Raw genomic sequence first — 12,891 nt, forward strand, 5'->3', positions numbered from 1 at the left:
CGCGTTGCATATGCCAGATGGAGGTGGAGGAGTGGCGGTTACGTTGACCTTCAGCTTGCCAGCTTGCTAGAGGGGTCGCAAATGTGCCTCAAGGTGCCTTGCAAAGCGGCTGGCGGACCATAGTGACACGAGAGGCTGCAGAAGAAGTTATCAGCTGATCCAGCACGAGCCTAAACTGAGAATTGCGACGAAACCAAGCACGTCTATTCTGTCTGTCTGTCTGTCTGTCTGTCTGTCTGTCCAGTTCAAAGCGGTGGGAAAGGAGGCGTATTGAAAACGTCAGAGCTCCCAAGCAAAACGACACCACACCGAGGGACCCTACTCCAGTGAACAAGTCAGAAGCATCACACATTATTTCCCATCCCATCTATGGACCCTAGCCGAGCTAAGAGATGCTAGAAGCTGCAGGGTCGCCAAATGCGGGAATCAGACGAGACGGTATGGGTATCTTACAAGATACGCATACGCTATAGAACGTGTAGAACATGCAGAACGTGCAGATAGGCACAACTAGCAGAGCGTATAAGAACATTAAGAAGGTGGAAAGAAAGGTGGGAGAATGCAAGTGCCCTGCAAGGATCTATCATGGAAGCGATCGACCGACCAACCCCACGGATAGCCCCGCACCGAACCCCAAAAGATCTTCAAGAGGACGTTCTTTCCTCGACTATTTTAGATATTCCAGTGCGGAATTCGTACACAACAGAAGGCGCTACCGCGGTCAAGTCCGTACTTTTCTCTTTTGACTTTCCGTCAAGTACGTAGCTATGCATGCCGTTTTTTTGTTTTTTGTTTTTATACGAAGATACCTTATAGAAGCTATAAAACTACCTACCTGATATATGCCCAATATAACACATACACGATATGATTACTTATTTGAGATAGTGCTGTTAACCCAGATACATTTTGGGACTACATCAGTAACTACCCTATATACACCAGTAACCACATATTGACTAGGTACCTACCTAGGTAGATTATATATGTTGGGTAGTAATTCGATTAGTGCGTTCTGGCTACATACATAGGTAAACCAATAGCACGACGGATATATACGGAAACAGATACCTAAGATTAGGTTTATGGTGCTAAAGACTACTTCACATTAGGTACATGTTAAGTAATACATATGATAGGTGCAAGAACAAATAGTTCAATTTAGGTATACCTGATGTCTTTAAAATATTATGTACTTACTATAAAGTACCTGCATGTATGAGGTAGATATGAGGCGTGCAATGTGCGGCACCTAGAAAAGTTCCAGCTAAAAAGTAGCTGCTGCTACTAATGTATGAAGTAAAGTGAGAAATTCATACATACAAGCAGCTTTCCATATGAAGGATAAGGATAAATTATGTACTCGTTCCTTATTAGTCTAGGGCATGGTCTAATAGGTGCGCATTGTGTAGGCCAATGTAGTCAATGTATTGTGTGGTTGTCATGTTGATTGACGTAAGGTTCCATCATAGGTACCTAGGTACTATGTAATGTTTGAAGTATGCGCGCGTATACAATGTACCTAGGTACTTTGTGACATTTAAACCTTTCTGTGTGTTTTGTCGGAAAGAATTCATTAAAAGGAGGACAAACTTACTTGGGGAAACCTTATTCGCCCGCACATTCGGGTTTGTTCCTGTCTGTCATACGTTGTTGTAGATCGGGTACCTGGGCAACTGACATGGAACTTACACCAACATCCTAAGCATCCACCTTGCACCTACCTACTATTTACAGCTTAGAAGTAATGGAAGCTGGAGACTTTTGTAAAGACCTACATATTTTGGTGAGGGACGGGGTAACAATGCAATACGCTAGTTTATGTATACATTATGTACGTTATGTATGTACTCTAAATCACAAGGTACATGTACATATACTACTTATAGGTATTGACGCCCTATTAAGGTACTTGATGGGCCCTATTACGTGCTTCATCCATGAAACTCAGGCGCTCGAAAAATATTCGTTCTTCGTCCTCCCCCGTTTTCACTATTTAAGGTTGACTACCTCCTCCCTCACCACCCCCCGAGTTTTTCCTGCTTGACGTAGTCCATTCAAGTCAACTCTTATTTATTTGTGGTCTACCTGGATACTCTATACCAAGGTGAGTAAGGGTCGTCCTTGAGCCCCTCCTATTCTTCTACCCACATTGCACAATAACTACCTACTCTAATAACCACCTCTACCGCTATTCTTGAGCCCTCTCGGGTACCCACGCCTACTTGTCTCCGCAGTGGTAAAAAAACGCTAAAACATTTCCATCGTAGCTTCGTCAACTCACCAGAGCAATTGACGAAAAAAGAAAGGAGAAGAAAAAAAAATCTCAAACACAATTTCTTTTTCCAACCACAAATCCAACTATCACCATGGGCGTCACCAAGACCGTCATTCAGGAAGGCACCGGAGCTCAGCCTTCTCCCGGCCAGACTGTTACTATCGAATATACTGGCTGGCTCAAGGACACCTCCAAGCCGAATAACAAGGGCACGCAGTGAGTACAGCAGTGTGCCAATGTTTCAATGCCCCGCTACCTGAGATATTTGAATGCTGGCTTGGCATTGACGTCAAGGATAGCTGGAGGCTCATAACAGTCGACTGACCTATGGACCAGGTTCGACTCTTCGGTTGGCCGGGGTGACTTCGTCACGAGGATTGGCGTTGGCCAGGTTATCAAGGGTACGCTATCCTCTTCGATATCCATTTCTTTTGCATGTTGATACTGATGTTGTATTGCATATTAGGTTGGGATGAGGGTGTTCCTCAGATGAAGGTCGGCGAAAAAGCAACGCTCGACATCACCAGGTACGATACTACCCCCCATCGTAACTAATAGTTAGCATTTGTACTAACTTACATCGCTATAGTGACTTCGGCTACGGAGCTAGGTAAGCTCCTCCCGTCCGTCCCTTGCTCTAATTTTCATATGCAAAATTGACAATATCCACTCTACTCGTTCCCCTCTTGGACCCCCAACGGCACAATTCTTAAGAGACGCGGGACTGACAAATCTCTTAGAGGCTTCACTGGCCACATTCCCCCCAATGCTGACTTAATCTTGTAAGTACCATAGCCAAAGCGGACATGTTGTCCGAGATCATGCCCGATACTAACCTCTGTCTTCCAGCGATGTTCATCTGAAGAAGGTCCAGTAAATTGTCATTCGAGATGGTTCTCCATTATGGGAATGGACTTTTAGTTCATGCAATCCGGCAATGAGTACGGCATAGGATGGGAGGTTCTCGCTTCAGTTAGGTTTCCTTTTTTCTTGCTGCATGCAGCATGGGCTAGGGCGGCTTCTGTGTGAGAGGCTAGAATCAGACAATCGTTGACCACTGAGATCCTCTACTCGCTTGTGCTCTGTTTTCGTGATACCCGTGCCGAATGTCTGGGACTCGCAGATGGATCAAAGTACCTTTGCTACCTCCCAGATGCAACTGTATCATATGATTATAAATCCCTTCTAAAGCCATCCGTCTAGACCTGTACTAGCCCGAATCGAGGCCGCCCGCAGAATCTCTGTTTCACAGCAGACGGGAGGTTGCAATAAAAGTTCGAGTTTGTGACCGAACTTAGTGTGCTGTGCATCGACACCCTTTCCTAGGGGTATGGGGTCGATATCTCTAGCAGTATCTAATGCGTCTCGCGCGAAGAGTTGGAAATGTCCAAGATCTACAATATAAACGCGCGAGTCGTATGTCCAGTCACCTGATGAACATATACAACTTGACTTCGCTTAGATAGCTCACCGTAGAGTGAGGTCGTGCGGTCAGTTACACAATCTGAGACAGGTCTGTCGACAAATCTACTAAGGAGAATGCGATCGGCCGACGTTGGTGTCCGCCGTTGTAACACGGTGGCCGCTTCCAGCCGCTTCCATCGTACGGAGAATAGATATAGGAAAGATTAGGCTTGCGGGTTCGTGGTTGCTGTGCAATACGATGTGATGAATATAGAATGATTGCGTAAGAAGAGAAACGAATGAGCTTCTTTGTCTCCTTTTTGAGATATTTACCTCAACATCGTTCTGGTTCTGCCCGAGGTCTCATTTGAGACCGTAAAAATAGGCGATGATAGAATTACATGAGCCAATAGGCCAATAGGGCCGGTATAAGGATATCCGGAACCCCTATCATTTCAAGCGGCAGGTTACATTGCTTATTAAATATAGTGGCGGAATGACTTACTGCGATTCAAAATACCATCCCCCAAAAATTTCGATAGTCGGGAATCCATGTCTAAGACCAACTGTACCCAATTATCGCGGCCTGAATATTTCCAACAGTGTAAAGGAGGGGGAAAGCCCTTGCGTTGCTCATCGAGTCTTGATAATCAGATTCGACTCTTGGACACCGATGCAACCTTGTCATCAATAGTGGTGTGAACTATATAAAAGTTGCGCCCGAAGTTCCCCGCGTAAATCAGACCAACAGCAAGTCAGAAAAAGCAAGTCAGACCGGAAGAAAGCGGCTTTTGTAAAACCTCTGTTAAGCGCGGAAGCCCGTGTTGCCACACTTCGACTTCACCTAATCACCCGAAGTTATCCTATAGGAATGAAAGGGGTAGATGACATTTATATCCCGGAACTTGTATTTCATACCATTTGTCTATCGGCATTGGAGCTATTCAAATTTATATATGTCCATCTCTATATTTTGTGATGACTTGGAAAAAAAATATGTCTTAGTCCTTGGCGGCAAGGAACTTCTCCAGATCCTCAAACTCCCCGCTATGCTTCATCATGTCGTAAAACTGTCCCTTGCCCTCGTAAAGCTCTTTCGGGCTTCCGACCCTGAATAATTGGTTAGCTGATATTCTAGTTTCATTTTGAAGTGAGAACACATACTCAACGGCTGTGCCGGCACTCATAACTACCACGCGGTCGTAGTCGATGATCGTCTTCAGGCGATGTGCGATGGTGACCAGCGTCCTATCCCTCCCGTGCTCGTTCAGTTCTTTCCTCAGGACTTCTTGGATTCCTTGATCGGTCTCGTAGTCCATCTGTGGTAGGAATATTAGTCAATGCAAGCAGGTAACGGTAAAAGCGAAAGGGGGCAAACTAAAAACACATACGCTTGCAGTCGCCTCATCTAGCAGCAGCAACTTGCTTTTGCGTACCAAAGCCCTGCAGAGTGACAGTACCTGCCGCTGACCGTGAGAGAAATTCTCTCCTTTAGGCTTTACCGGTGTCGAAAGAGTGATTCCTATGTCACTCGGCACTTCGTCAGAGTAGGTACCGTTTATCCCGTTAGAATGGCCGTTGCCGTTGCCGTTCTGTGCTCGTTCTCCGTTCTGATGGAATTGGAAAGAAGCGATCCCGCTGCAGTACTGGAGGGCTTTCTCCAACGTCTCTGGGGGAATTTTTCCGGTTGGGTTTAGATTGGATCTCACGTCTCCGTTAAACAGGACTGCCTCTTGAGGGATAATTGTAAGTGCTTCTCGGAGCTTCCTGCGTGGAAACTTGGTGATGTCTACACCGTCGAAGAGTATTTGCCCCGAAACAATGTTTGTGAAACGTAGTAAAGATAAAACCAACTTCAAGTAAATCCTAAGTTAATACGCTGCCATTTAGATTCTGGGTGTTAGACTTACAGTGCTCTTTCCAGACCCAGTACGTCCGACAACAGCAACTCTCTCGCCGGCGGCAAATTTGAGGTTAATGTTCTTCAAGATTTCTGGCCCATCTACATCGTATTTAATAGTTACATTACGGAACTCGACCTGTCCGTTTGTCGGCCAGTCCTCAGGCAAGACGGATTCGGGATTGTCAGAGTGTTCGCCAACGCTTTTGTACTCATCCGGGTTCTCCTCGGGTTTGACAGCGGCATATTCTCGAACTCGATGGAACTATAACTGTATTAGTATATGTCCCTCAAGGCATCTCTGAGATTAACTCACGCTCTGTAATTCGATTTCAAGCTCATTACTTGACCTCACAAGTAATATGATAAGCTGGCTGAGTGTCTGGTTTCTGTATTAGCAAGTCAAGTCCGATAAACCTCAAAGACAAGAATTGTCTTACCGTCGCGTTTGTTAACGAAAACCCGACAAGTCCAGCTGCTACAAGACCTGCTTGGGATACAGCAATAGCACCCGCGGCGACTGTGACTAAGGTAGTCGCCATATCGACCTTAAGCGCAACCCACCGGTTACAATTGTACTGGGCTTCGCAAGCTTTCTCGAACACCCGTAACTTGTCCGCTAGTTGATCGCCGAAGATTTGGGGCATATTTACGCGAGCGCGGATTACGGCGAGACCAGCTAGACTATCAGCAAACTGGGCGAACAGGGGCGACTGCGAAGATGCTACCAGCCGCTTGATCGCTACGGAAGTTCTTGTGTACATTTCTCCCGCGGCAATCCCAACGGCGCAACAGGCGGCGGCGGGTAACATGAAGATGGGAAGCACGGAACCGACGGCTGCAATTTGGAAGCCGAGCCGTGTGACCATCTCGACACATAGTCGGAGCACTATATTCAGAAGAATTAGCCTTTAAATGAGAGTTTACCGCCATAGTATCCCGTATGATTTACGGGATACTAGCGTGTTTGCCTATGCAGTACTAATGCTGAGACAACGGGCCGAGAGGTAAATAGGGGCTGACGAAGATTGACTTACTACCAGCCAATGTTGTATCGATGGAGTCCATGTCCCGTGAAAACCTGTTGACAACTCGACCAACCGGTGTTGCCTTGTACCAGGAAAGGGGAACACTCATCATAGCCTTTATAAATGTAGCGTGTAGTGACCGCGCAGCATACCAACCGCCGTTCTCATATGCGATGTAGGTTAACCCATTGAAAACGGCGTCTGCAAGACTCCATAACGCGTAGATGCCAAGATAGAATCCAATGTCGTATGCGTCATCTCTCCCATACGCGTCAACCCAGACTGCAATCCACAGTCCTATTCCAACAAACGTGGCAGTAGAAAGGGTGCTCATTATGATGGCAAGTATGGCATAGAATGGGTTACCAAAGAGCCGCATGTATTGAAAGACTTGAAGGATATGCTCGTCAGTTCATTTTCATCGCTGGAGGAATATATAGACAAGGTAATACTCACACTGTAGACGAGCTGTCTGCCCAGTCTTCATGGCCTCTTGCGTTACCTCATCCCGGTTTCTATCCTGAGAACTCTTTATGTCGCCATTAGGTTTCTTTCCATTAGTAGTTGTGCCGCTGCCCTCGACACCGTTAGAAGCAGCCGTTTCCGCTGTCACATCGACATTGCCGTCATCAAGAGTCGTTGAATTTAGCGTCACGGATTTCCGAACGACGTCAAGATTCTGTTCAATATTCTTGACCGAGCCATTTTCTAAAGTTATGGAGAGGTCCGCCTGAGGCGCGATCCATGGCATTTGGGTAACAAGTACCACGGTTCTTCCTTTGACTGCAATTTCGATAGTTAGAGGAGCTCAGACCAGAATGGATTTTGGGGTTTCATAATAAATATGCTGACAACACCCGAACGTTCTTGGTAGTGACCTGTATCCGGAAATGGGATTGAAGGGGATTCTATACAACTCTAAAATGTACTTACGTAGATCTCCGCAAAACGCTTCCTCCCACAGCAATGCCGACGTCTTAGAATCCAAAGCAGAAAATACGTCATCCAGTAGGATTACGGAGGCCTTCGAGTAAAGTGCTCGTGCGAGAGCAACCCGAGACTTTTGACCTCCAGATAGGGAGGCCCCGTTCTCGCCGACTTCAGTACCGTCTCGTTCCGGGAACTCGTTAAAGTCGATCGGAAGACCACAGGCGTTTACCACCCGGTCATATCGTACCTGCTCGAAGGGGCTGTTGAAGAGAATGTTCTCGCGAATCGTCTCGTTTTGCAACCAAGGACTCTGAGATGCGTAGGCAATATCCTTAGGGCATGTAATTTCGCCGCTCTCAAGAATGGTCTCACCCAGGATCGACATGAGGAGTGTTGACTTCCCACTTCCACTCGGGCCCGTTACTACATTTAACCCACCTTCGGCAAAATCGATAGAGATATCTTTCAAAGCAAATGATGCATTCTTATTGCGCCTGAAGGTAGCATTACTAATATGAAGCGGGCCAACTGGATGATAACGCAAGGGTGTGGTGTTATTGAAGTAACGGTCTAGACGTTTGATGGAGACACTTGCAGCGGTGATGCCTCGTGACATTTGAGATGCTTGCGACAGGTTTCGGCGCAGCGTCCGGACCAATGTTATTGCTGTGAAAGCGACATCTGCCGTCAGGGGCTCTTTGCGTACCAGTACCTGCAAGGCAAATATGAGAACCAGTGATAGGTTGGGGATAGCTTCCGTAAGCTGATTTAGGGCGATATAACTAACATTCGACCATCAGTACGTCTTAAAGTAGTATCAGGAGAGGCCTAACTTACAGCATATTTAGGGACCATATTTTCTTTTGCTCACCGAACCTAATCTCGTTGACTCGGTTGATAATAGCGTCTTCCCAAGAGAAATATTTGATCGCTCTAATTGAGGCAAGGTACTCTGAAATGGCTGAAATTCTCGAGTCTTGTATTCTCTTCATGTCATGTTGGATACCTACCATACGCCGACCGATCAGAAGAGGAAGCGGTGATAGAAATATCATTACAACAATGCCAACGAGGGCTGACCAGTCTAACAATTTATACAGACCCCAGAGAGTTACGACTGATCCAACCGATACTCCGCAGGCTACTAGGACGATGTCTCGAGCTCTTATAATGGATTCTATATCAGCACCCATGAGGTTTGCCAAGCGTCCTGTCGAAGTAGTACCCTGCTTAATTGCTTCACCTTTGCCCACGGTAGCAATCTCAGTGAACACATCGTCGTCTAATTCCATCGAGTCCATTGCTTTATAGTACAACTCCTGCGTCAATGCAGTTCTGACACGTACAACTAAACGAGTCGATGTGAAGATATATTGTTGATAGCACACGGAACGCGACAGTGGGCCAACAAACAGGAGTATTAGCCAAACCCAGGGTCGAAATGGAGACTTCTCGGGGTTAGTTAGGAAGCCAAGCAGTTTATACATAGCGTATGGGGCTATGAGTTCGAGAAGGAAAGCCAAGGCAACCCAGGTGCTCATAGCGGCAATTTCCTTAGGTAGGAAGTATGCCAGCGTCCAGAGCGTGGACTTGCCTTTCCGGCGTGCCTCCTTAATCCTAGAAAGGAGAAGCTTCGGGTCGTCATACCATGGGAGTGTAGGAAGCTCATCTAGAGTCACCTGTCGACGCATACCCCTGATCATGAGAGGCGTAAGCCATTCGTACGTTACGAAGTACTCCAACCAACTGCAGGTCTCTTCGGGGGAGGGTTCTTTAATTGGCATCTCCTCGTAGAAATCGAGACTCAACGATGGCGGTATCCATTCTCTTGGTGTGACAAGAGCTACCAAAACACCAGCAGTCAAAGTTGATACACTACAGATTACTATTGGACTTATGCTCCTAGAGAAATCCGTATCGATATACGGAAGAAGTTCCTCTATAGCAAGGATGAATAGAGAACCAGTAAGGACGGCATTAACGTGGTGGAGGGCAACGTGTCTCCACTCTAAGTCATTGATCAGGCGCAAGATTCCAAGAATGAAGGCATAGGCCAAGACGGTAACATCTGTCCACCGGCCTGCATTCTGGGTAGCGGCAATAATCGTAAAGGCCAGAGAAGCAGCCCGAAATATCTGGCCGGATAACTCAAACGGTAATGATATTCCTTGGATATTCCCTTCAGGTTTAGAAACCTGGGAGTAAGGGCGGTGAAGTAAATATCTGATAATGACAAAGAAGGACGCAACGACGATAGTAAGTTGTAGGTAGCCGGCTTTAGCAAAATGAGAAAGGCTGTGAACCCATTGAAGATCCGAAGCACTAGAGGGGTCAGTTATTAGGGTCTTATCCTCTTACTTATCCGGGGAGAACGTACGTATTCTTTTCATAGGCGCTCTTCAAAGTGAAAAGAGATTGGGAGCGGAAAGGAACCGCGTCCCAACCATAGTCTCTGAAGATGACTTGATCCATGACTTTTCATGGTAGTGACCCAAGCCTCAACATCTAGATATGGTGAGTCGTGATAGATACTCAATTAATCAACACAGACATTGAGAAGAGTCAACCTGTTATTCGGGTAATTAATACTCGGTACCAAACTATCTGGGTAGGTAGATTGCGTGCTCGGCGATAACTACAGCTAGGATAGGCTCGGAGCCTAGTTCAGAAAGGACCCCTGCCAAGAGGGGAAAATTTAATCTTAATTGCCTGAAGCTATTCTGACCAGACTACGGATCCTATGTTACGGGCTTCGATATATACCCAGCAAAGCAGATCTACACCGGTATACCGGCGGCGCCTACGCCTACCTCAGCTATTCGATACCTACATCCAAGGTGGGTTGCAGTTCTTTCACCGAATGAGTCACATTGTCTTGATCCGGGTAGGTAACGTCCAAAGATGCATATGTGTACCGCAGCATAGTGGAGCGTCAGCAGGATCACCTCATTCGGATGCACCATGAGCTCTTCTTACTAGCCAGCGGAACGATAAGATATAATTTGATGAGCGACGAGAGAGGTACACCGACGAGTAAGAAGACGGCGACGGTCAACAGCCGGCCTATGTATAGTATAAATGATGCTGAGCATGAGACTTGGAAGAATTTGGCTTGGGGTAGTGCAAGCAGTCAATCGGATAGTTTTCGAACCAAACATATTTCCTCATTAGGTATACCAACTACCGGGTAGTATTCGTAGATCGCTGGTTTTGTTAATATGCCGTACCTTAGATATATGATTTAGATTAGGAGTCGTAATTGTAGTTGTAAGAATGTGGAATCTCCGAAAAAGACTAGAGATCTCAAGATAGTGAATACAGTGCGTTATCACACTCTTTACTTTGTACTTTGTACATATCTTCTAATGCGGAATTAGGTAATCAGATTAAGCTTTAGCAGGGCTGGGTATATGTATGTACCTAGGTACATACTTATGTAAGTACAGCGGGGTACGTATCAGCCACGAATAGGCAAGGCGTGGCGCGTATCTTGACTTGGTTCGAGCTTGTTGCCTTGACTTTTTGCCTTCCGAATACCTATAATATTGATAAAGCGGTAGAACGCGAAAACGCCATACGTACATGTAATATACCAGTGACTCACCACCGGAATACTTATAACGATATGAAATGCGAACAATATACTGAATTGTCGCTCGTTTCTACCTCTCGAGGCTTGCGCTAACGTTTATCTACGACGCTCCCCAATTCGATAATATCCATTCTTCCTGGTAGTATCGACATAATGGACGACGACTTCGCCGAGCTCGAGCTTTTGTCGCTCGTGTCAAAGGTCACCTCCGAGCTTCAGAATCACTTGGGCATTTCCGAAAAGACCCTAGCCGAATTTATTATTGCTAAACGACTAGAATGCAGCAGTTTCTCCGAGTTCAAGAGCGAGTTGGCCAAATTGGGCGGCGCAAGTTGGCCTGACAGTTTATTCGACAGTGTTGACCGTCTAGTCCGGACTATGCACCCTAAATTCAGGGCCGAGAAGGAAGCAGCAGCAGAAGACCATCAGCCAGTTCGGACCTTTGAGGAGAAAGAGACACTTTTCAAGGGCCTTAGCATTCCTGACAAGGAAGTTAAGGCTGGAAATGGGGACGATATCGACGAGACGTTAGCGCTATTGGAAGGATTGGAAGGTAAAGCTAGAGGCACACGTTCAGAAAGAGCATCGAGGAAACGGTCACGTAGCCCCGAGAGGGAAGACGGCACGGACTTGGGACATAAAAGAAAAGAGAGATATCGTTCTAGGGATCGTAAGGATCGTAGAGATCGAGGTTATGACGATGATGATGATTATAAAAGTAGCTTTAGAGAACGAGGAAGCCGAAGGGATGGGCGCGACGAACATCGATCACACCGCAACGGTGACAAAGAAAGGAGACGGAAATATGACGACGAGGACGACGATGATCGTAGACTCAAGTACGCTCCCGAACCCGAAGTCGACGATTCACCTGTATTATACAAAGTATACGATGGTCATGTCACTGGTCTTAAGGATTTTGGCGCGTTCGTCAATTTACATGGTGTGAAGGGCAAAGTAGACGGAATGGTACATATCTCAAATCTGGTGCAAGGCCAGAGAGTCAACCACCCTTCGGATCTCTTGACAAGGGGGCAGGATGTCAAGGTCAAAGTTGTCAAGATTGAAGCGAACCGGATAGGACTATCTATGAAGGACGTCGACCAAGAGACAGGTATGGACCTTGCACCTCAAGCCAGAATACAGTCGGGCGCCAATATGGAAAGTCTTGGTAGTCGGAACGGTGTAGCCCCTCGCAACGACGATAATTTGGCTGCTCTTTCTAATTATACTGGCCCGCCGAGGCCGCATAAAAAGAGGATGACCTCGCCAGAACGATGGGAGATACGGCAACTTATTGCTTCGGGCGTGGCTAAAGCATCGGACTACCCGGATTTAGAAGAGGACTACAATGCTACCTTGAGAGGGGAAGGCGAGATGGAATTAGAAGAGGAAGTCGATATTGAAGTGAGGGAGGAGGAACCCCCCTTCCTCACGGGACAAACAAAGCAATCACTTGAATTATCGCCGATTAGGGTTGTGAAGGCGCCAGATGGTTCACTGAACCGTGCAGCAATGTCAGGTACCGCACTAGCGAAGGAGCGAAAAGAACTACGGCAACAAGAAGTGGAAGCTGCGCAGGATGAGTCAAAGGTTGATCTTGCATCTCAATGGCAAGACCCAATGGCAAATCCCGACAATAGAAAATTTGCTAGTGATTTGCGCACTACAAAAACAATCGCGCCAAAACCTGACGCCGTACCTGAATGGAAGAAAGCCGTCGCACCTAAAGATCAATCATTTGGTAGACGAACAACCA

At 46.6% G+C, this 12,891-nt stretch overlaps 2 protein-coding genes across 2 annotated transcripts; one reads left to right on the forward strand and one right to left on the reverse strand.

The window, feature by feature from the left end:
• Nucleotides 1-2,369: 2,369 nt before the first annotated feature.
• On the forward strand, nucleotides 2,370-3,155 carry F4817DRAFT_312532 (FK506-binding protein 1B; the record flags this gene model as incomplete). The annotated part of the gene is made up of 6 exons (XM_049300139.1): nucleotides 2,370-2,494; nucleotides 2,615-2,679; nucleotides 2,745-2,805; nucleotides 2,868-2,888; nucleotides 3,019-3,060; nucleotides 3,128-3,155. The coding sequence occupies 6 exons, from the start codon at nucleotides 2,370-2,372 to the stop codon at nucleotides 3,153-3,155; spliced, it is 342 nt and encodes a 113-aa protein (XP_049162402.1).
• A 1,297-nt stretch (nucleotides 3,156-4,452) lies between these two features.
• F4817DRAFT_326943 (P-loop containing nucleoside triphosphate hydrolase protein) lies at nucleotides 4,453-10,261 on the reverse strand. Its single transcript, XM_049301972.1, has 11 exons — nucleotides 9,918-10,261; nucleotides 8,378-9,862; nucleotides 7,544-8,322; nucleotides 7,067-7,393; nucleotides 6,620-7,000; nucleotides 6,023-6,471; nucleotides 5,899-5,964; nucleotides 5,593-5,847; nucleotides 5,074-5,535; nucleotides 4,847-5,001; nucleotides 4,453-4,792 (listed from the first exon to the last, which is right to left on the reverse strand). The coding sequence occupies exons 1-11, from the start codon at nucleotides 10,010-10,012 to the stop codon at nucleotides 4,684-4,686; spliced, it is 4,563 nt and encodes a 1,520-aa protein (XP_049162403.1). The 5' UTR covers nucleotides 10,013-10,261; the 3' UTR covers nucleotides 4,453-4,683.
• Between the last annotated feature and the right edge of the window lie 2,630 nt (nucleotides 10,262-12,891).

Source organism: Daldinia loculata, assembly GCF_022478755.1.
Source record: "Daldinia loculata strain CBS 113971 unplaced genomic scaffold F4817scaffold_6, whole genome shotgun sequence".
NCBI lineage: Eukaryota > Fungi > Ascomycota > Sordariomycetes > Xylariales > Hypoxylaceae > Daldinia > Daldinia loculata.